Here is a 23,218-nt window from a genome sequence, read left to right as displayed (position 1 = left end):
ATTAGTGCTACTGACATTTCCCTGAACATAATTGCAGAAGGTAAATTTTCTGTGTAAACAAACTATAAAGCTTATCCAAACACATCAGAGTATTTTACATATAGTGTTCTTTACTGGCAGATTGAAGAGTTCTTTATAAATACTTGGTATTAAAATTTCTACATTGTCCTGGCAATGTAGATAAGCATCACTTGTATTGTTCTACAGCCATGGATACCATATCAAATGTCACTCAGAAAATTCATTTTAGAGAGAAGGATGACACTGTGTATCAGATCTTGCTTCTGTAATCACTGATTCCTTCCTCTGGGAAGGAAGCAAGGAGCAAAACAATTTCCTTCTGCGTTTGTAGTCTTATTCTGATTTCAGCTAAGCATTAATTGACTTGGTGGAAGAAAATGTCATTTTTCTGAAGTGGCAGATAGTGCTAGAAGAAACAATACATCTTTCAAAACATTGTAAATTTTGTTAGTGTTTGAGACTATGTGATGGTTTTACTTTTAGCAAGAAAAGTCTCTGAGAAAATTGTCAATACCACAATCCACTTTAAGCCATTTTAAGAATTTTTTTCAAGCTTTCAAAACCTCCATACTTCCAACATACTTCAAACTACCAAGTTAGATGATTCTTACATCTTCTTAAAATAGTTCTAATAACAGCAGAGCAGTCAGATTTATACAAAGAAGCTGTATGAGTACCATTTGGCAGGAATGCCACAACTTCCCTGTTCCATTTGAATACCTGAGCTTTACTGGGGGCAGGATACCATCCCATCAGATAAAGCTGCTTTGGTTCATAAATAATGCATCTTCTTGTTTAATTCTAGCTTAATTGGAGCAATTTGCTGGTCTTTGATCAATAAGAACATAAAACTGAAAACCAGTGTATGCATGCATAAATTTAAAGTAAACTCTGGAAGGCAATCTTTCAGCCAAATTAATTTACTAGGAAGGACCACTTACATTGAAACAGTGGCTAACAATAAAACGGAGCCTTATTGCTCCAGGTCAGTTCTGTGGCAGACATTATGGAGTAAGAAATACAAGCCACACTTAATTTGAGCAAGGAGGAGAAGGATAATGGATGCATTGAAGAAAATCTTACAGAAATGTGTTATATTTTTACTGTGTGCTAAATAATACCTGATCAAATTCAGGTGTTGTGTTTGGCCCTGGATCCTCCCCTGTACTCATTTGAAAATTGCAATTTGTAAGCTCAGAGTATGATTAAGTTTCAATTTGTCTGGTTGTACAACAGGAAGAACAAATTTACTGCCAGCAGATTTTGAAGAAATGTTATTTTAATTATTGAACTATTCATGGTTTGAACTTCTAAAAGCAGTTTGCCATTCATCAAAGTCTGTCCTTGTAAATGTGGTAGATATCCATAATACAGGCTTTCTTAGTTGTTTGGAAAAGGTGATTCAGAATAATAATAATAGAAGTGGTCTGTGCTCCACAAATGGATGCTCAATAAGTACTTTTTCACCTTTTCAAGTTTTCAGTTTGATCTGTAAAACTGTAGTCAGGAGAAGACAAAAGCACAAAAACATTTCTCAGAAAATAATTTATAAAAGCCTTTCAGTATTTCTGTAGTGTTTGGAAGCTTTAAAGATGTAAAATTACATTTGCAGCTTGGCAGTTTGGGGAGTTTTTTCAGAATGAAACCTTTAAAAATGTCTCTATTAGTCATGCTGATAGGGAGCTCTGAGTTGTTCATTCTCAGTGAGTCCCTTCCTGTGCAGGACATGCCGATGTTTCTTTGGCAGAGGTAGCTAAAATTTGTGCAGGAAAAGATGTGCATTTGATCCATATCCAGGAACAAGTGGGCACAGGATAGAAGAGTCAACAACATTCACTGAAATTATTCAGAAGTTTAAAGATAGCACAGATTTTCACAAAAGAGAAGACTAATTTAGCTCTTTTTTGTGACATTGAACCAACATCTGTGCGTTGGTCATCTTGGTTTGGTGTAGTTGTCCAGGTCATGGGACATGCATTAAGGTCAGAGCTGACTTGCACCAAAGTTTACTAAGTCTGGAGGAATTCTGTTGAAATGAAGTTAGCTTTAAGGGATGAAGTGAAGGGAGATTGGTTTGTCTGGCATGCCGGTCTTCTTTCCTTCTTGAGAAACTTACTGATTGCAAGAAGGCAAAGCTGCTGATGTTGTAAACACCATTCACCGTTGAAGTGAAATATAAAGGAAGGAAGGAATTGTGAGAGCTAGTATGGGATATTAAGACTCCTTGTACCCTGTGTCAAGAGGCATAGGAACAGGAAGGTAGTTCTTCCGTCATTCAGGATGTGATTAATAATGCCTCATTATTTTATTCAGGAACACCTAAAACAAAAAACTACTAAAATGAAGTAGGTATCTGGCATGGCATGCACAGCTCAGATTTTCAAATTAGTTTTTGTGTCAACACCTGAAATCCCCCTAAATTTAGATGGGAATTGAGTTTTTAACACACATATTCTGTTTCAAGCATCTTGGTTTAAGTAGAGGTTTCTCAATGTATGTACTTTTTTGACCTTTGAGTCTCGCAGAGGTTCTGGTGTCCATGCAAGATGGTGTATTCAGAGTTCTGTATTCACAAACACATCCAAGCACAATGCTACCACACCGTGTCAGTCTGTATTAACCTGGTTACCCCAGTGTGAATGTGGTGTATATAATTAAGGTACCTCGCCTTGGTTGGATGAGATGAGCTTCGAATTACCCCATTGTAGAGTTACTTAAAAACTAACATGTACATTTTTGTGTTTCTTTTTTATAGTGGGGAAAGTGGTGCTGGAAAGACTGTAGCTGCTAAATATATCATGAGTTATATCTCCAAAATTTCAGGAGGTGGCCCTAAAGTACAGGTGAGTTGATACAGAATAACAATGAAGCATAAGCTTAGACTAAAGATTCACTTCAGAGGTGGAATGGCAAAGGCTGTTGTGGCAGACACTGGCAGGTGAGAGGCACTTTTGACCTGGCTAACGTGTGGGTGAGCAGCCAGAAACATGTGGGCCCCAAAGCAGAGAGCTCTGGGCTGGGCAGTTTTCCTCACCTGCAGGATGCTGGATGGGAGCCATGGCAGGGACAGCTGCAGGGCCGGAATCAGCTCTGCTCCAGGTGCTATAGCCCTTATGCTGAATTGCATCTACAAGCTAGGGAGTTTTTTGGTTTGGGGTTTTGTTGTTTTTTTTTTTTTTTTTTTTCAGTTAAGTGGTAAGAGGTACTTTAATTGTTCTAAACCAGATTAAGAACAACAATCAATTTAGTGGGTGTGTGATTTTTTTCCTCCTGTGTTGACATTTTATTGAAAACTGAACTGGCATTTTGGGTTTCTGTTGCTTCCTTTAAATTTCTAATTTGTGTGTATACATCAGAGGCACTGCAAGAACATAATTTTGTTTTATGAGCTTATCTAGGCAAAATTAGGGTGTGTGAAATCTGCCTGAAAGAACAAATAGTTGCTTTTATTAATAATATATTGTTGATGTCTGCTCTACCTATGAACTGAAGCTAATTGAGTTAAATAGCCATAAAAATTCCCTTAATGACATTACAGTGTCATTCCTCCACTGAGAGGCAGTGGTAGGTAGTGGCTGCTTTTACCAGTCCACTCCTCTTGAGTGCTTACTGTAATTTTTGCTTTATTGCAGTCTCTGATATTGAGTGTGTTCTTTCTGCATAGTTTTGCACAGCAGTGATACCGGCAACGTTGCAGGGAATAACTCAGTAACCAAGAGAATGATCCATAACCAGAGAGAAGGCATTGTGTTATTTTTGCAATAAATGTAACTGTACTTTATAGGTAAATATTTTGTTTTGTTTAAAAGATTTCAGCTTTTTGTACAAAATTAAAAATTACTGTTAGTAATTATAGAGTTGGAGTTGATGAGGTTAGTAAGTTGCCTTGAGCATTTATTTTGGAATAAAATTCCATCTTCTTTTCACAACCCAGCATGCACTGGGTTTTTCCCAAAGCTGATGTCTTCTTCCTGTTTCCAGCTCCCAGGATCAGATAAAGAGACAACAGTAATATGTTACGTTGCTTTCTAAGATAAGTGGATAGCATAATCCATGATCCCAAAACAGATTGCTCAAGCACTTGCAGATTCCTAAATTTCATGCTGCTCTGACTTCATTATTTGTGGTTCCAGACCCCCCCTAAAAGATTTAAATGCTCATGTGTAAGCGTGGTTTAAATTGAAGATGATGGAAAAACCAGATCAGTTTATCGGCTGTGTTGCTTGGCAGAACAATGAACAGAAGAACCAGGTTTTAGCCTCAGGCATTTAGTTTAATTCTGTAGGATTTTCCTCGAAGAATAGGAACTAAAAGCCCTCAAAAAAAAAAAAGGTTGGATTCTATTCCTTATCTGATCAAGAGAATTTTTTACAGATGCAAGATTTCATGCCTTTTTACTATATGATTTAAATGTCGTGGGGTTTTTTTTTAGAAAATCTGTAAGAACTTTAAAAATGCCTGTTTCTAAATTTGTATTTCTTTTGTTTCCTAAAATTTTAGCATGTTAAAGATATTATTCTACAATCCAACCCTTTACTGGAGGCCTTTGGGAATGCAAAAACTGTACGGAACAACAACTCCAGCAGATTTGTAAGTCCCTCTACCTTAGAGCTGACTTTACTCTTCCAACTTCTGTGCTGTTACAGAGACAGTATTTAGGGGTATAATATGAATTTACTGCAGGTGAGGTAAATCTGAATAAGATACAAAGTGTGTTTTAAAACCAACACTGTGTATGTCAGAGGCTTCTGTTTCATGCCGTATAGATTGTGCATTTCTTTCTCTATATGTACTGGTTACAGTTTTTGAAGTATCAGGGCTCTGCAGCCTTTACTAATATATACAGGCAGTAGGCAGGAATTGCCTTCAGTCTGTCATTCCAGAAGGGTCAAGATAATCTGCTGAAATGACTGCTCACTGCCGTTTAAAAAAGTTATTTTAAAAAGTTACACATATGGTTTAAAATTTGAGATGTGTTCCTTCATAACATGAGGGTTAATGCAAATAGTGTCTCCCTGAAAGCAAGAAATCATGGCTTTGCTTTGCTTCCAAGCAGAATGGTTTGCTGTTGGTTGTAAATCTGTTGAACTGACTTGCTGTGTAGGTGAACCTCGTGGTTTCCTTTATACTAAGCAAGAGTCTCAGCAGTGAAGAGAAGCCACTGATCTCTCTACGTTTGCATTAACATGTGATGTGTTAATGTCGAGCTGTATAAATGCAGAAAAAACGACGTGTGATGCTTCAAGAGTTTAGGTTGTACCTTGAGGCAGCTTTGTTCTCTGCATCCATAAAGATGAAATATCCTCATAGCCTTGCTTGGAATACAGTACAAGTGCATGATTTTGAATTTGCATTTACTAATCATTTAACAGCTTGAATTATTTATTGCAGGGGAAATACTTTGAAATACAGTTTAGCCCAGGTGGAGAACCAGATGGAGGGAAAATCTCCAACTTCTTACTGGAAAAATCTCGAGTTGTAATGAGGAATCCTGGAGAGAGGAGTTTTCACATTTTTTACCAGGTCAGAAGCGTCTAAGTCCTTTTTGAATTATGTACTGTTTTTGCTTTTGATTGAAAAGTCATTCTCAAAGCAGTGAGATTTGAGTGCACACTGCAAAGGTAACCTGGCCTCTGCTGGGGAGCTCGACAGCATGGTGAGACACCATCTGCCATAGACCTACCTGGCTGTCTTTCAGCTCCAGAACAAAATACTGCAGTATTTCAAAGCCTTGCTTGGAAATTCGTTGTGAACTCCCATATGAAAAAGTCCAGGAGAATACAATAGGAAATGAGAACTTTTCAGCAGACTTCTTTTTGAACTGGCCTATATATAAAGAGAGAGAGGCCAGTTTATATATATATATATATATATATATATATATATATATATATATATACACACACACACACACATATATGTATATATTTCCTGTGAAAGAGAGAATTGATTCACAGTTAACTTTTCTGGGACATTTATGATAATACTCTTTGTTGAATCATTGAAGTATCCCTGTTTTTTGTGTTTGGAAAGACTTTGCTGGCCTTCACTGATCCTTGATGTGCATGGTCCTCACTTGCTGGAGTGCTGCTGACCAAGCTCTACAGAGCTAGGGACAAGACAGGGCATTGCAAGTGTCTGTAGCCAGCTTCACATAAAGTTGAGGTGCCATTGCCAGGATGGAAAGCTGAGTTGGAGCTGGACTTGCTCCAGGAGGTGTATTCTCCTCTTCTGAGGAATATGTACGATTTGCTCTGTCCTGCTGATTTTTCTGTGGCCTTTAGAGGGTTTTTGACGCAAGAGTTAAGAGACATTGGGATTTTGACAACTCTATTTTGAGGTTAGTTTGTTCCTCCCTGTTGCAGCCATGTCTGTGCATGACTGCGTGGCCTTTGCATAGGTTTGAGGAGCATGAAGGGTGCTTGTCCTCACAGTGAGAGTCACAGATGATGCTTTCTGAATGTGCTTTCAGCTCTGCCTGCCTTGCACTGGGTGTGGAAAACGTTGCTCCTGAGGATTCAGGGAATACATTGCGGATTGAAAAACCCACTTTGCCTTTTCTTTATGAGGTAAAGATAATGGAAGGCATTCAAATCAGTCACATTTTTAGCTATTTATTAGTTGTGAAGTTAGAACTAAACCATTCATGGGAATGGAATTGAGAAGCTGGTCTTTTGGATTAAGCAGTTACCAGAGGATAGGAAGGATACATCCTTGGCACAGCACCAGCCGTCTTTCTCTTAGTAATTTCAGGCTCAGTCACCTGTTTTTGACCTGCCTCAACTCTGCTGAAGATTGTTGAATGATACCTAATTTGGAGGTTTTTATTCTGCAGCTAATTGAAGGGGCCTCCTCAGAACAAAAAAGCAGTCTTGGCATTACCAGCATGGACTACTATTACTATCTGAGTCTCTCTGGGTCCTACAAAGTTGATGACATCAATGACAAATCAGATTTCCAAGAAACACTGGTGAGTTCTTCACTGTATGATTTGCATAGTGGTGGATGTACGTTCATTTCACCGTTCATTTGTAGCAAAGACACTGGTCTGTTAATGTGGGAATGAATAATTATTGTAGATATGACTTCTAGTTGTATTTTGCCCTGAGGAGGAGGTATGTTATCCTGAAGATGGTTTTTGTAGAAAGGTGTTTTGTTTTTCAGTTTGTTCTTTTTTCAGAAGAGTGCAAATTTAATGAAATTTAATTTGTGCAGATGATCTGTAGTATGAAAAGTGTGAAAATGCGAACACAGTGAGGAACTTGCATTAGAAGAAAATATAAAAGAGTGCTCTGCTTTAGCTGAATTCCCAGTGTTGGCTGACATTCCATGCTTATTTGAAACAGTACAGCTGAAAAGCTGGAGAAAGGGAGTGAGCACAGATCAGGGATCTTTATCCAGTTCTGTTGCCAGTTCATTTTGTGACCTGCCAGCTGCTGTTGTCCTGTTCTTAGTAATTTACTATTTAAAGTAGGTGTATTAACACATTTATGTATGTAGCACATTTAAAGGCCTAACAAAATAATTGTTACATTTGTATTGGAGTTTATTTGGTATTTTAGAAAGACAGTTGAGAAGACATTCTGTACGTTATCATGTACTCTGAACTCCAAAACCCAGGGCTGCTGTGGATTATTTTGTAGTAAGTGGATGAAATTCACAGCCTAAGCCAGACACTGGGCTGCTTTTTAGTGTTATTCAATACAGCTTCAAAATTCTTGGCCTTGGTGGATAAACTGTCTGTGTAGAAGGAATGAAATCATTGTTTCTTAGGTTCATTATTTCTCAGTTTGCAATGAAACTATTTATTTTTAATGTGACACTTAAAAGCAGGTGTTTGTTTTTCAGTAAGTTTATTTTTTTCAGAATTCTTTTTGTTAATACATCTACTAAATAGTGTATATGCTTCTGTATTTAATTAAAAAAAAAATACAGAAATGCTTTAGTAGGACATCTGGTACCCTTTGAACTTCATTGCAGCTCTAATGATTTGGTTTCCTTAGGAATCTGAACTGCTTTGAATAACTCTACTTTTTGACATCAGAATTTTAAAAGGACTTCTAAGACAAGAGTTATTGACTGATGCAAGTTTGTTTGTTTGTTTGTTTTTCTTCCCAGCATGCAATGAGTGTGATTGGGATCTTTGCAGAGGAGCAGGCGTTGGTACTGCAGATAGTGGCAGGAATATTGCATTTGGGAAACATCAGCTTCAAAGAAGTTGGCAACTATGCAGGAGTGGAGAGTGAGGAGTGTAAGTACCTCTGGAAAGTGTTACAGGAGCAGCAGTGGGCTGCAGCCCAGATGGCAGAAGGTGAACTGCAGTTTAGAGCTGCTTATCCCAACAGAGCATCGTTTCATAGAGTGTGAGGCTGCCAGTTGAGAGTCTCTGCCAAAACCAGGTGCTGAGGCCCCTCTTTTGTCTTGTAAAAGGCCACTGACTTAACAGGAGTGTGATTTTGAATTTAGAAATCCTGTTCCAACCTTTGAATGTGAAATAATAGACACTGTAAGAAGGGCTCTACTTCTTTCAGTGTATCAGCACATATTCATAGAAACCCCTGTTTGTTATGTGGTTTGTGTGGCCTCACTGTCCTGTGAAAGCAGCTCCCAACTGTGGGTGTCCCTGGGCTCAGGACGTAGCTGATGCCCAGGCATCCATACAGGTGTGTACATGTGCCTTGTGAACAGAGGTCCAGAGCTGAACTGAAAGGCAGAATTTACATTCTACAGTTATGTTTCCTGTCTCAAATTGCTCAACTGATACCTCACTGTTAGGTACTGCTACTGAGTAACTATTTCTTCACAATTCTGTTTTCCACAGTGTCCCTTCCTTGCATCCCTCAGCCCGTGCTGCTGTTCTGTAGCAGCTAGGCCCACAGCAGCAAGGTGTTGGAATGTTAATGGACCTTGAGTTTTAAATGTTTTTGTTGTGATTTATACCTTGCATCTAATGCAAGGTGCTACTTTGATAGTTTAAAGACAGAATGGATAAGCAGAACGTATATAGCAGGACCTTATACATACCCATGTGTTCTCTTAACTCTTAGTTCAGAATGGGTCTTATGTTTAGGAAAATTGCATTTGTTTAGCTTTAGATACTTTATTCATAACTAACCTATCTTATGCAGCCAACTTCACACTCAGCTGTATTAGTACCGTCCTGCTTTTTGTTTTAAGAAGTTGGGAAATAGAAATTATGAATTTTTAACCTTACTAGTCTCTCAAATAAAGAAATTAAGTGAGCCCAAAGAAAAACATTTTGTGGCATTGTATTTATATGCCTTTTGATTCCAAATGAGTTACTGTGCTTCGATTTAAATCACAGTGCTAAATCTTTCAATGAAATCAAGGCATTTAAAAGCCATACAAGATAGATACAGAGTGAGTTGCATCAAAATAACAAATGGTAAAGGCATGAATTGAAAACAAATCATTAAAAGTGAATGTGTTTCTATGATGAGCCATGTCCACTGTTTCTCCTGCTCACTGGGATACAAATATAGAAATTGTGTATGAATAATACATGGAAAGAAATTAGAAGATAGAATGAATATCAAAATTACACATAAATACACTGATTTTAAAGAAGCCAGAGAAGAAATAGCCATGTCTAGTACAGTTTCTGCATCATGAAGGTGAAAGTTGGGCTCATTTGTTTTTGCATTAGTCCTCCCCCCAGTTTACTGTTTGTCCTAGCCAACTGAATAGTAAAGCATTTATAGCCTGCATAGCCACGAAAGATAAAGCACAAGGAATGACCAGTGGTCAGTTCTGTGTTGCATAAGCCTGAAATAATAAAAAGTTTAAGAATTTGGTTAATAGTGTTCTTGTTGTTATACAGCCAATTGCAGAAAAACATGCAAGGCCATTCTTTGGGACACCAAAAACTCTACTCTCTTGCTCTGAGTCAGAATCAAATCTACACAGACCATTCTTGAGAGACCTTTAGACAAATATATCTTTAAAACTGCCAGTGATTGCTATCTGCTCTAGTTTTGATTATATTAATAGATGAAAAAAATTCTTATTTAGTGGACATCTTCCATGTTACAAATCATGGCAAATACTAGTACTTCTCTCTTGGAAGTAGAAAAGAATTTAAATCATCCCTCTTTACACTTGCATTGTATTGAAAGGGTTGTTTTTCACTTCCTGGAAGCCCATGAAGTGAGCCCTGTCTTTTCAGCTTTCTTCAGAGTGTATTTAAAACTATTCCACTGAATGCTACTGATGACTCTTTGAGGATAATTTTTTTCAATTACATGCATATCCTGCTTTATAATAATTTCCAGACTGTAACTTTATGGTCGCTAACTAGGGAAAACAGTCAGGCATCTTAAGAATGTGAAGTTGTATCAAGTGCTGGCCAGCTACTCTTCCCTTACAGTAAATCATTAGCACTGGGAAGGGAGAGTTTCTGAGCTCTGCGTGGTGGTTCTTGCCATTAAACTGTCTTCATAAATTCTTACCGGTAGTATTGGTTAAGCATTTTTCCTGGTATCTTACAGTATATGTGAGCATATTTGATCTGTAATTGCCTACATTCTTTCCCATTTTGCAGCATATAATGATGGACTTTTTCATGTGCTCTTCAATCTGAGTTCTCTGAATTACCTGAGATGTTGCCAGTGACTTGACTTTGATGGTGTGATTCCTGGTACCCCAGAGTAAATTTAGTCAGTTTGCTGATGGCAATAAATCATATTTCAGAAAGCTGGTGGTTATTTTCAATTTTAAAAATACTTTAGGAATAATGTACTAAACAGTTCAGTGAAGTCATGCTGTGACATTACACATGTGTAAAGTGCAAGTGGCTGCTGCCTTAATGATTATTTTACATCCTCCTCACACCAGTAAAGTAGATCTGAAACCAATGGAACATGGAGGAAACACTGTTAGAGGATTATGTGGTTTAATGGAGGTGCAGTACCAGCTCCAAGAGTTTTTCTCGGGAGCTGTTACCATTTGCTTTCAAGACACTTCTGTTTTTCCACTCTTTAAGGTGTGCGACACCTGCAGTAACATCTGCACGTGTGCTGAGAGTTCAGAGAATACAAAACTTGGGGCTGCTTATTGCACAGATGTATTTTTGTGCTTTTGTTTTAAATGAGGGGAAACAGAATTGGCAAAGTACTTATAGATTAAGGGATTAAAAAATAAAAGGCAAGGTAATTGAAAACTTTTTGCCATGTCCTAACTTATAAGAAGGAAGGGAAAGGATATTAGGAAGCAGGTAGCCTATTTTTTATTATATTTTAAACATTTAATGTTTTTTACAAAGAATTTTCAATTGTGTCAATTTTATTTCGTGTGTGAGCTCTATATTTTCAGTCTCGTCCAAGAGTGATTTGTTTGAACCACAGTTCAAAACTATGTCCTGTGGCAGCTTACATGTTTGAAGGACTGAAGGTACAGAAATAGCTGACTATTTTACTTCAAGATGGTTTATCTTAATTGAAATCCATGTAAGTAAAGAGTTGAAAATGTCCTTGAGGAGCATAGGGAAATTTTGAAGACATAAATTGTTCCTCTTTTCCTTTTTAAGCTGCACACCCCATGAGTTTTATTGTTATTTGAGATACAGACTAAATACAGAACAAAGAAAAAATTAGCTGTAAGTCATAATCCAACAAGCCTGATCTTTCTTGCAGTTTTAGCTTTCCCTGCTTTTCTCCTGGGAATTAACCAGGACCGCCTAAAGGAAAAACTGACCAGCAGACAGATGGACAGCAAGTGGGGAGGCAAATCTGAGTCCATTAACGTCACACTAAATGTGGAACAGGCCTGCTACACCAGGGATGCACTGGCCAAGGCCCTTCATTCCCGTGTTTTTGATTACTTGGTGGATGTAAGTTGGATTTGCTTGATTCTACTGAAGTATCAAAACAAGTTCAAGTGCACTAGGAATGTTCCTTGCAGGCCTTTTCTTGCCTGTAGGTGCTTTGCCCAAGCCTGCACAGTGCAGTGGGAGTGTGACCATGGATACCAAACACAGGGCACTGACTCTGACATGAGCTGTGCTTTCAGGCTCCTGCCATAACTGTCCTGTATGGGATCCTGATCTTCTCCTTCCTGGCAGCAGCCATACTTCTCTGAGTCTGACTTCCTCCTTTGTAGCTGAACAGAATTACTTGGTTATGGTCCCCTGCTCTCTGATCCCACTTCCCTGCAAAGAGCCCCTTCAGCACCTGGATTTGGTGGTGGAGCCAGTGGCCAAATTCCATTTTCCATGCCAAAGTGCTCTCTTGTTCAGGATGAGACCCTGGACTGGGCTGGGAGCCCCAGATGCTCCTGATGCAGCAGGGATCTCCTCGGGGGGGGCACTGCAGTGACCCAGAGCTTCCGTCCTCAGGCCAGCCCTGTCATCCCGCCCTGTGCGTGTACCAGCACTGACACTGCAGAGGAGGGGAATGCAGAGTGAGGTGAAAAGATTCAGTGCACCCTCTGCAAAATTCATCAAATGTCAGACTTAAAGCTGTTCTTTTTCTGTTGGCTCCTTTTATTTAACTGAGCCAATTACATTGAAGGGGAAAGATTTTTATAGACAGTAGAGCCAAAGGCTCACTGACCTGGAAAACAGGATAATGTACTGCTCATTTCCTAACTGTTAGTAAAACTTTATTAAAAAGTGAAAGCAAAATAACCTATTATGGATATTTGTATCCAATTCAAATATATATTTTTAAAATAATTTAAATATAAATATTTAAGAATACTGATATATTTAAAATGTATAAACTACACGTCGTTTTATGTTTTGTTTCTGTTTTGTTAGTCTATTAATAAGGCTATGGAGAAGGACCATGAAGAATATAACATTGGTGTCCTTGATATTTACGGCTTTGAAATATTTCAGGTACGGCAATGCAAATACTCGGGGTTTGAGCAGATCTGACCTAGGAGAGTTTTTTTGTAATTTAGAAAAAAATTAAACCAGAAAAAAAAATCACAGATCCTGTAGCCAGAATAAAATAAAAAAATCCCAGCCCAGCTTCCTGGACATTGTGATCTGACTGGTAATGTCTCACTTAATAAACATGAGGTATTGAAGAAACTTCAAACAAAGTCATTGATCTTAAAAGAAGGATCTGACATTCCACAAAATGTCTATAAAGTCAGCAACTCATCTATCACTGACAGTGTTTCTTTGAAGCTTATTGCCAGCATAAGAACTAAAAATTATTGTATGTAAGGCAGGAGACTAATTTTTAAATTGTTTCCTTTTTTTACAGAAAAATGGTTTTGAACAGTTCTGCATCAACTTTGTAAATGAAAAGCTGCAGCAGATTTTTATTGAACTGACACTGAAGGCAGAACAGGTAACCAGACATTTATTACTTTGGAGTTCACAAATGAGCTGTTCCTTTTTCAGCTGGTGGAAAAATTGAGGTTTCATCATCTGTTAACAGTAAAATCTACTTTGTTAAGTAAGACAGAGTGAAAGAAAACAACCTTTGTTGTTGGCTGACCCTAAAACTATAAATGACATCAGCTGCAGGCATTTGTTCTCTGATGGAGTGGTGCAGAAGCCAGTCCACCCCACGGTGTGCTAATGCAGTCATATGACTGTGCCCAGGCTTGCTGCAGAGTCTGACTCATGGGCAGGGATGGAAAGCTGCAGCCTGGCTCCATCCCTGGGCTTCCCTTGAGCATGACACACATTTCACTGGGGATACTTTCCTTAATTTCCACCACACCTTTTTTGTTTTTTAAATATATATATTTATATATGCGTATGTGTGTATATGTAAAAATGAAATCAACCAGGGAAATGCAAAAATACTTGTGAAAGTATTTGCAGTTCTCTGCTCACAGTCTTACTGCCAAATCTCACTTTTTTTTATTTCTGCATGGGAGGGCAGACAGGATGCAGCTGAGACAGGAGCCCTGTGTTCAGCATGAGCTCAGGGCTGGCACCAGCTTTGGGACAGTGTTTTCAGGAATTCCCAGACACAATTGCCTTTGTGGGAAAGTAACCAGTCATGGCACTGAGTGCACAAGTGACCTGCAAAGTGTCTACTGAGCTCTTATATGTGCAACTGACTGGGTCAATTTAATAAAATTTTAATATGGATTTTTCCCCAGTCATTCTCTAGGTGTCTTTATGGATACAGGAATTGCATACAGAAATAAAAAGCTGTGTCTTCATTTCATGTACATTTCCATATGTGTTATCTTGGGGATCTGATCCTCAATGTGCACGTTACAATCTTAATTTTTAAAATAGATCAGGGTATGGATGCTTAGGTGCACTGTCAAGATACTGTAAAAGTGATTTTGTTACTATTTGTAAAGCGCTTTGACAATAAATACACTGTTGAAATCTTCTTGCTGTTGTCAGTAGCCACAGAAGGGCTGTGAATGACAAAGGAATGTGTGGGGAGACAGAGTAGGATTCCAATTCATCTTTTAGGCAGCAGAGAGCTGGATTTAACTATCAGTAGGGTCATTTCTCCCACCTCCACCCAGTCATACATTTGGCAAGTCTTCCTGAATATGAGTAGTGCAGAGTTTGTGTCTGTGGAGCGTGTTGTAAATCTAGTGCTACATCTACAGTGCAAGAAATGTTTGCATCTTTTTCTTTTTACTTAACAGGAGGAATATGTGCAAGAAGGAATTAGATGGACACCAATAGAATACTTTAACAACAAAATAGTATGCGACCTTATAGAGAACAAAGTGGTAAGTGTTTAGAACAAACAGGTGGAGGAAACAAGATTTTTTTCTCTTAAATATTTGGGCAACTGCTTTTTCTGTAAAGAAGGTTCATAGGAAAATGCAAATGCTGTTGTTCAGTTACTGAGTCATACTAAGTCTATATATAGATCTTACATAAGATGTCTTATAGGAGCTCTAAGATATGTCATGTGAGATACCATCCAAAAAGAGAGCTATACCATAGCATGATTGCCATGTGACTGAAGAAAACAATAATGGGAAAAAAATTGTATCTGCCTAAATTTATGATGACCTTACAGACATACTGTACATCTGATAATGTTCTTTGTGTCCCTGGAGATGTAATTCAGTTTGGGGAAGCTACAGCACCACCTTTCCTTTGAGGTGCTGTTGCAAATTAAGCAGAAACAAGTGAAGAGACGGTATTGTCGATAAAAAAAATTTTGTGGTTTTGCTCCACAGACTGTTCTGCATTTTCAAGTCTTTATGTTCTGTTTTGGGGTGACAACAACATTGAGTTGTCCTTTAGGTCAGATAGTTCTTCATGTAGGCCAGAACAGTAGTTCAAAGATTATAGTGACTTGTGCTTGAATGCACATCACATTTTGCCCATTTCCTGTCTATATGAGGATAACTGGGAAGAGAATGAGATTTCCCTCCCAATCTCAGATATTTAGCTCTAAGTTCGTCAAACTGCAGCATGTGCATTTAAATACTTTCCTCAGACATGGGTTTACTTTTTGGTAATGAGGAAAGAAACTTTAAACAAATGTTGAGTATTTTGGTGGTTTTGTTAATGTTTTTTTTTTTTTTTTCAACAGTAATCATGGTTTCCCCCACTGTCACTATCATCCCATGAAATGTCATCTCTCCTTAAACTATTTGCATATTGCTGTAAAAGTTAATCTCAGTTGATTGGAGGGAAATCCTTCTTGACTGTGCTCTAGCGTTTTTGTAGCAAAGACAATTTTCTGTTTGGGGGGAAAAAACTGGCATCATAATTTTTTTCTTCCTCACTTGTGCTGCTGTTCTTGTTCCCCAACATGTTAGAATCCCCCAGGGATTATGAGCATTTTAGATGATGTGTGTGCCACAATGCACGCGGTGGGAGAAGGAGCTGACCAGACACTGCTTCAGAAACTCCAGATGCAGATTGGGACTCATGAACATTTCAACAGCTGGAACCAGGGGTTTATCATCCATCATTATGCTGGAAAGGTAACATGGGAAGTCATCACTGAATTCTCTGTAATGTATTTATGAAGAAAGAGAATAGTAATGAGAGGAAGGGGGAAGCCCTGCCAGAGGGCTGGCTTAGTTTTACACAGCCAGATTATCTCAGGAGACAGTGTCCCTTAGTGCAGGGAGCTTAGGACAAAAATGCCATAACAAATGGCCCTTGCTGGAGAGACGAGTCTGGGCCTTGCTGCTCTCAGAGCCACAACTTAAGTGTAATGAATGAGTGCCCCATGACTTTTATTAATTGTGATCTCATTTGTTTATTACAGTAGCAGTAAATTTAAAGAATTCAGATATAAAAATTGTTTAGGTGATGATACACCAATAAAACTTCTATCTTGTTTGGGTTTATTTCTCAGTATTCATGGTTTTCTGCAGTTAATAACAGTAAATCCTTACTATGCAAAAATTTTTCTTAGTAAAATTTGGTATTAAATTCACTTGTCATATTCCATTTACTAATTCCATACTTTTTAAAATTTGAATTTAAACTGAATTTATACATAAGGATGACACGCCTTTGTTTGCTGTGAAGAAGTTTAATAATACATGCCAGGATTTAGTGCTCATTGTAGTATCTAAGTTTTACCAGACTAACCAAAAAGTACAGAACAGCAACTGATGAAGACAGAATTTAAATTTTCTTTAATTATTGGGTTCTCAACTTACCACAAACAATCAATTTCCACCTTGGCCCAGGTATCTTATGATATGGATGGATTCTGCGAGAGAAATCGGGATGTTCTTTTCATGGACTTGATTGAACTCATGCAGAGCAGTGATTTGTACGTAAGCAAAACTTGCTTCAAGATAGGAATGCCGTGGTGGTTCGGAGGGATGCAGAGGGCCTGACTTCTCTGCTTTGCACCTGGTGACCTCCTTTGTATAACAGTGCAAATAACCCATGGCTGCAGTAGAGCAGCATCACTTAATTATCCTGACCTTCATTTTCTACAAATTGGACTAAGGGAGGCACTGCAGTGTCAGAATCAAATACTGTAATGGCAGCCTTTGTTTTGGCCTCAAGCAAGGCCATCAGTGCTCTGGCATCTTCTCAGAAAAGGCACTGTTTTGACAAACAAAGTAACATTTTTTTCTGATGTATTTTAATTAATTGATGCATATTTTAAAAGATATTTTAAGTGCATTTCTTCAAGTCTTCTAGAAGTCTGGTGTCATGTCTTTCAATGCTCACTAAAATAGCAGGGGGTCTCTGTGAGGAATGAGGCTCATGGAAAGTACTAATCTTAAAATAGATTTGATATAACTCAAGATTAATAGAAATGGCTATTTATATTCTGCTCAACTATCAACTTCTGCAGCATATTCCTTGACATGCCTGCATTGAATTGTCTTTCTGTGCCAACCCTATTTTATGAATTTTTTCCTAGGCCTTTTATAAAGGCTCTGTTTCCTGAAAATCTTCAAGTGGACAAGAAGGGCCGTCCTACTACTGCAGGCAGCAAAATCAAAGTATGTCTCATTTTGCAGTGTTGGTGTGTGTATATGTGGTTGTGTGTTTGTGTATGAATAGCTAAATAAATAAAAGTATTTACTTTTTTTGCTGTCTAGACTTTTTAAAAGATAGTAGGAGTATCTTCATGGCAAAGCGATGCATTGTTTCAGCATTGTTAGAATTGTTCTGCCCAGCATCAGTGTTCATTAAATGTTGTATTCAGCTGCATCCTACAGCAGTGAATTTTCCAAACCAGCAATTGATAGTACTTTCATGTGCATAATGAATGAGCCACCTCACTCAGCCTCTTGATGTCCTAGTTAACTGCAAGTAACTGGTCTCTCTACAGTGCAGAAATGCCTGATCCAACACCCACCCAGTCAACAGAAGTCTCTCTACTGACCACAGAGTGCCTTGCCTAAGGCAGCAGGTGCCACAAGGCCAGGGTCTGTTTGGAGACTGATAGCAGAATACACACTTAGATTACACATGACTTTGCAAATCAGTATTTTACCAACCTCTTTTCTCACATTTCACCCTGACAGGTTCACTTGATGCATTCGCTCCATATTTTCATATAGAAGCTCAAATGTATTATGTAGCTGGCACCTTCTATTTACTGATAAGTTTTTAATGAGGTGCATATTATCCCAAGGCACGTTGATTGTTGGAGAAAGACCAAAGGCAACTGGATCTAGCCAATGGAATCATCAGCAGAAGGTTGATAACTGTAGAATTCCCTCAGGATTTACGCTGTTCAGCTCAGATCCAATGGTTTTCCTTTGTTTTACAGAAACAAGCCAATGACCTTGTTGGCACTCTGATGAAGTGTACACCCCACTACATCCGCTGCATCAAACCCAATGAAACAAAGAAGTCTCGAGACTGGGAGGAGAGCAGGTATGGATAAGCAGAGCGTGTGAGGAGAAACAGTGCTAATGGTCAAAAGAAGCCACAAAACGTCGTAATTTGTAATTGTACAGCCTACAAAGAGAACTACATTCTCTTAAACCATCAGAAATGAAACCTGGCATGACGTCTCCTAAACTTTGAAGATAAGTGGTGGTCACTTGGTCTAAATCAGCACTTAGTGTATGCAGCTCTTGGCTTTCCTTCTGCCAGTTATGATAATCAACATTTGCATGAGTAACACAACCAGTATTCCATTCCACAACGCAGTTTTCCATGTAGAATTTGCACACCAAATGTATTGTGATCACTTCTAACTTTATGCTTTGAAAACAACTTCTATTAAGAAGCTAAAAAAACAGTAAGGTATCTGTTTCTATGTATCAAACTTGCCAAAAACTCCACCAACAATGGAGAAGGTTCCTGTTTCACTTCTTGAGTTTAATTGGCCAACTCCTTAAAAAGAATTGACTGGAATGTCACATCAGGTGATTATATAGACATTAAATAGATGTCTAAATGATCAGTTTGGTTTATCACATCTGTTTTAAGGCATCTTTAACTACATGGTGCTTATAGCATCTTCCTCTTCTCTGGAAAAGGTGCTGCTCTTTTTGCACTGGGGTACGTGCTCAGTAGGGTGTGTAAACTATGTGGTGGCCTAATGTAGATAGCATTTATTACTATATACCAGGTAAAATTGCTGATAAAACAAGTGGTTATTTTTATCACGATGAAACAACTTGCAAAGTCTGATAAAAAGCATTCTTGGACAACTCCAGCAGAATTCCCTTCCTGCCTTTCTAGCAGAACAGCACAGTCATATGCAGATGGAGAGCAATTACAGAAGCCATTGGGATTGCACTTCAAAGTCTCAGTGAGGGTTTGGCAGTAAATGCAGACCCTCTTTAGCTTTTCCACCCTGAAAATCCTGCTGTGCAGCACTTAATTTTCCACTGACACTGGGGACCAAAAGAGGAAACTAAGTGGTCCTGGGAAAATTATTTATAAAACTTAGTTAAAAATTGAGGGGCTTTTAAAATCTATCATTTGCATATTGGGAAACAGGCCTGTTATTGTGGAAGGTGTTGCTAGGAAACCAGTGAAATAAATACAATCCTACTCCTGAGAAAATGACAGCTTTCAGGACCTTTAGGAGCAAAAACAGGCAAGATTTTTTCTTGTTTTCCTGTAATGAGGATGTTGTGTTATCAGTAGCTGCTGTATTTGCCAAGTGAAATACAAAGGATTGTATACTATCAACCTCAGACAGAAATGGAAGTGCTGTTTATAATGGTAATCCTTCATCCCTGTTTAAAAATCCTAACATTCTCCCATTTCAATCTGTGATTGCCCATCTAGGACTTCATTGTGGCACTTAGTGACAGGTGTAGGGAAAAGAAATTTATATGCATGTGACAATTCAAAGTTAAGCTTAATATTGTTGTTTCTCAGTTTTACTGTGAAAAAGATTTGAGGGAAGTAAAAAACATAATTGAGTTTATGTAATATTTTGCTGATTGGTTGATTTTTAAATTTTTTTGTCTTGCATTGTTTTCTTGTGTGGTCAACATAATGCTGCATCATTCATAGGCTGCCTTAGTGTGATGGGAGTAGCAATTTGCTTATTAGTAGCAGGTTACTAGACCGTGAAAATGTAACTGAAAAAGGAAAAAACTCTTTCACAAAGCCTGTCTTACTTCATGCTCAAGGAACTCCACCTTTCTGCTGCTGTTGAATAACTCAAGAATATTTAGCAGTGAAACATAGGCCTTGTGTAATATCTAAACCTTGTATAATACCTTAGTTATTCCAGAAATTGGGGTGTTCTTGAAATGTGTTTTTGTTCAGGTCCTGGCACAGCCACTGCGACTTGTATTCAAAACTGCTGCATTAGCTGAATTCCCAGACCCTGACCTGCTTGAGGTTGCTGCCTGGAGGGAGATTTTCAGTGTGCCTTTTCTCAGAAAGGAAAGGAAAAAAACAGAAAAATGTCTCAAATTCTCTGGTGCTGGACAGTGATACTGGCAGGACAGTAAGAAAATGGGAGTAGTACTGTTGCTCCAGTGCATTATTCCAGATGTGAACAGGAGAGAAAGCTATAAACAGGAAAATATATTTTTGTCCACCAACTTTGTACTGTACCAGAATTCTTGGAGTGGGTACAAAATATACTTTATTCCTTGAACACAGCAAGATTAGAATCTGTAGTATTCTTTATTGTAAGCTAAAAAAGCAGTATCACTCATTATTTAGTAAAACACCTCTCAAAAGTGGTCTTTAAAAAGAAAAATAACTGAAGAGATTTTGTCATTTGTAGCAAGAGATTTCAAAAGATTTTTCCCTTCATACTATGAGTCATTGAAAAAAAAGTCTCGACAAAAAAATCAATGGGCAGTACATTTTATATTCAAATTTGACTTTTCAAAATAGCTAGAGAAATAACATTGAATTAACTGACAGTGTTTCAGGATTTGAAAAATCTTTTGTAAAATTAGAGAAATAGTAAGCAAAAACAATTTAAAGGGCTTCTTACACGCTCACTTTTAAAAAATTATATGTAAATAGATGCTCTTTTATATACTGTTTGTTAAACTTGCAGGACTAAAATCTTAACAACTCTTACATTTCAGACTGAAAGCTAAAGCTTTTATACTTTGCCCCAACAGAACAGCAACAGAGTGAAAAACTGACATTGCTTCTTTCAGCACATGACTTAGATTAGAAAATTAAGGAAAGGCAAAGGACGTCAGTAACTGAAATTCTTCAAATCAAATTACCAAGCATTAAGTAGTAGACTAGCAGGATATGTAAGAAGCAGCATAAAACCATAAATGTGCCACGGGTTTAGAAGGAGGGAAAAGTGCAAAAGCTTTTTTGTTTTGCTGGTTTTCTGCTTTGCATTTCATGGGCACATACTTGTTCCCTGGTTAGAACCTAATTGGAAGTGTTTGGTGTGAGGCAACTCTGATGGTGTTGGGATGATGCTGCTTCAGTTCCCATGTGCAGCAGAGTTCCTCCAAGGCCATTAACACTTTCTGTGGGACTGGTACCAGCTCAGCTTTTGTTTGTCATTTAAAACGTGCCATGGATGAGTCATCCATTACTGGCTTCAGCCAGTCTTGTGCTTATGCTTGAATCCTTCCTTTGCAGCATGGTAAAATTAGGAGGAATTCTAGCTTTTCATCAGTATGCTGACCTGGCTTTCTTCTTTCTGATTCTTTGTGTAGTGAAAGTTTGGCATCTGGGGCTTTTTCCAGCCATCAGATTTGGTCTTTTCTCCATAACAACAAGAAAAATAAAATGTTACTGTGTTGCTGTTTGAGCTATGTAAAGCATAGGAAAAACGTACAGTAAGAGAACACAAAACAATTTCCCAGCCCCTTGGATACCAGCTGTGTAACAGTATTGGTAATATTTACTTGGCCTTTTATGGGTTTTATTATTACCTAAGAAATTTATACATAAATTACTTTGGAGATGGGAAGTTAAACTAGGAAAAAATGCTAAGGTAAACTTGTTACTTATATTTCTGTGCTCCAGTCTACCTGGAATGTCTCTTTCCTACCATGCAGTGGGCAGTGTCATGTGCAAAAATAGATTCATTTACCTGTGCATGAATTTTAGCAATCAGTAGTTAAACATGATTCATATGTTTAAGAATGCCTCAATCCACAAGTATGCTGAAATAAAATGGATTTTAAGCCCTGCATTGTTTTTGTCCCCAGGGTAAAACATCAAGTGGAATACTTGGGTCTGAAAGAAAATATTCGAGTAAGAAGAGCTGGCTACGCCTACAGACGGGTTTTCAAGAAGTTTCTGCAGAGGTAGGTAACACTCGTTCAGAAGCATTGCTGTAAACAACAGCACATTTGTTTACATGATGAGGAGGGAACTAAGAGGCTGCAAGTTTTGAAACCTTCTCATTGCCCCCTACCCCTTTCTCCACATGTGCCTTGTGCAGTGATCCAGATTACACAGAGATTTTGAAGTGCTTTAAAGCCTGGCTTTGTGTTGTTGAAAGTACTTCATTTTTTCTGTAAACTTGCCTAAGGCCTCAGTATTTGCAGTGCTATGAGAGGCTTCCTCAAAGTTACAAAGAGTTAAAGGAACCACTGCAGTGCTGAAATCTGAGTGTCCAGCTGCAAGCCCTTGTCTAAAATGTTACTGCTCCACGGCAGACAGAAGCCACGTAAAGAAATCCATGCCTGCCATTCAGCCATTGCAGTGTAAAGAGTAACCTTAGCGTACAGTGCTCGTTATCCTTCCACTAGGGTTCCACCAGCTGGGAATGGGTGCAGCTCAAACCTCTGCAGCTGCTCACTGAATGAATGAAAGCAAGTCAGAGCTCTGTAAGGTCAGTCCTGTTCTCAGTGTCTTAGGACCAGCTGTTAACATGATTAACTACCTCCACTAGCTAATGAAATCCTCTTAAATAAGAGCAGTTTCAAGATTTATACAACATTCAGCTTCTGTTTTTCAGAAGCTGGAGACATACAGCTAATAAGTGCCCAAAAAAGGCTTTATGTCATAAATCAGCTTTTGTTGGAAGTCTTTGCATTGAATTTGAGAGTATAAAATAAAAACCCAATCAGTTTTTGAAAGGAGTGGAGTATAATTAATCAGACAGCACAGAACAAAGCCATTAGTAATACTTCATGATAATACCAAGAATATTCTGATAATGTGACTGTCAGACCTAAAATCTCTGAAAGTATGGACTTAATTTTCATTATAAAACAATTTAAAATTCCTTTTTCTTCATGATCTTCAAGCCCAGACATATAAATGTGAACATGCTACAAGCTATGTTACTTAACACAGACTGTTGCTGAGACAAATAACAGATTTATACTGTGTGTTAAATCTAGCCTGAGCACAGACTGTGAGCTCTGCCCAAAGGAAAGTTACGTG

At 38.2% G+C, this 23,218-nt stretch overlaps 1 protein-coding gene across 1 annotated transcript in view; it reads left to right on the top strand.

The window, feature by feature from the left end:
* MYO1E (myosin IE) overlaps window positions 1–23,218 on the top strand; it is a 77,585-nt gene that overhangs the window by 37,491 nt on the left and 16,876 nt on the right. The window contains exons 5-18 of the mRNA XM_082290987.1: window positions 2,777–2,864; window positions 4,522–4,611; window positions 5,413–5,544; window positions 6,857–6,991; window positions 8,140–8,272; window positions 11,673–11,869; window positions 12,797–12,877; window positions 13,254–13,340; window positions 14,617–14,703; window positions 15,751–15,918; window positions 16,639–16,724; window positions 17,331–17,412; window positions 18,189–18,295; window positions 22,033–22,131. Coding sequence (XP_082147113.1) covers window positions 2,777–2,864; window positions 4,522–4,611; window positions 5,413–5,544; window positions 6,857–6,991; window positions 8,140–8,272; window positions 11,673–11,869; window positions 12,797–12,877; window positions 13,254–13,340; window positions 14,617–14,703; window positions 15,751–15,918; window positions 16,639–16,724; window positions 17,331–17,412; window positions 18,189–18,295; window positions 22,033–22,131 — 1,572 coding nt within the window. The remainder of the gene's footprint in view (window positions 1–2,776; window positions 2,865–4,521; window positions 4,612–5,412; window positions 5,545–6,856; window positions 6,992–8,139; window positions 8,273–11,672; window positions 11,870–12,796; window positions 12,878–13,253; window positions 13,341–14,616; window positions 14,704–15,750; window positions 15,919–16,638; window positions 16,725–17,330; window positions 17,413–18,188; window positions 18,296–22,032; window positions 22,132–23,218) is intronic.

Source organism: Coloeus monedula (assembly GCF_965178545.1).
Source record: "Coloeus monedula genome assembly, chromosome: 14".
Classification (NCBI taxonomy): Eukaryota; Metazoa; Chordata; class Aves; order Passeriformes; family Corvidae; genus Coloeus; species Coloeus monedula.
Note: the sequence above shows the minus strand (reverse complement) of the source record. Positions and strands in the feature narration are given on the sequence as shown.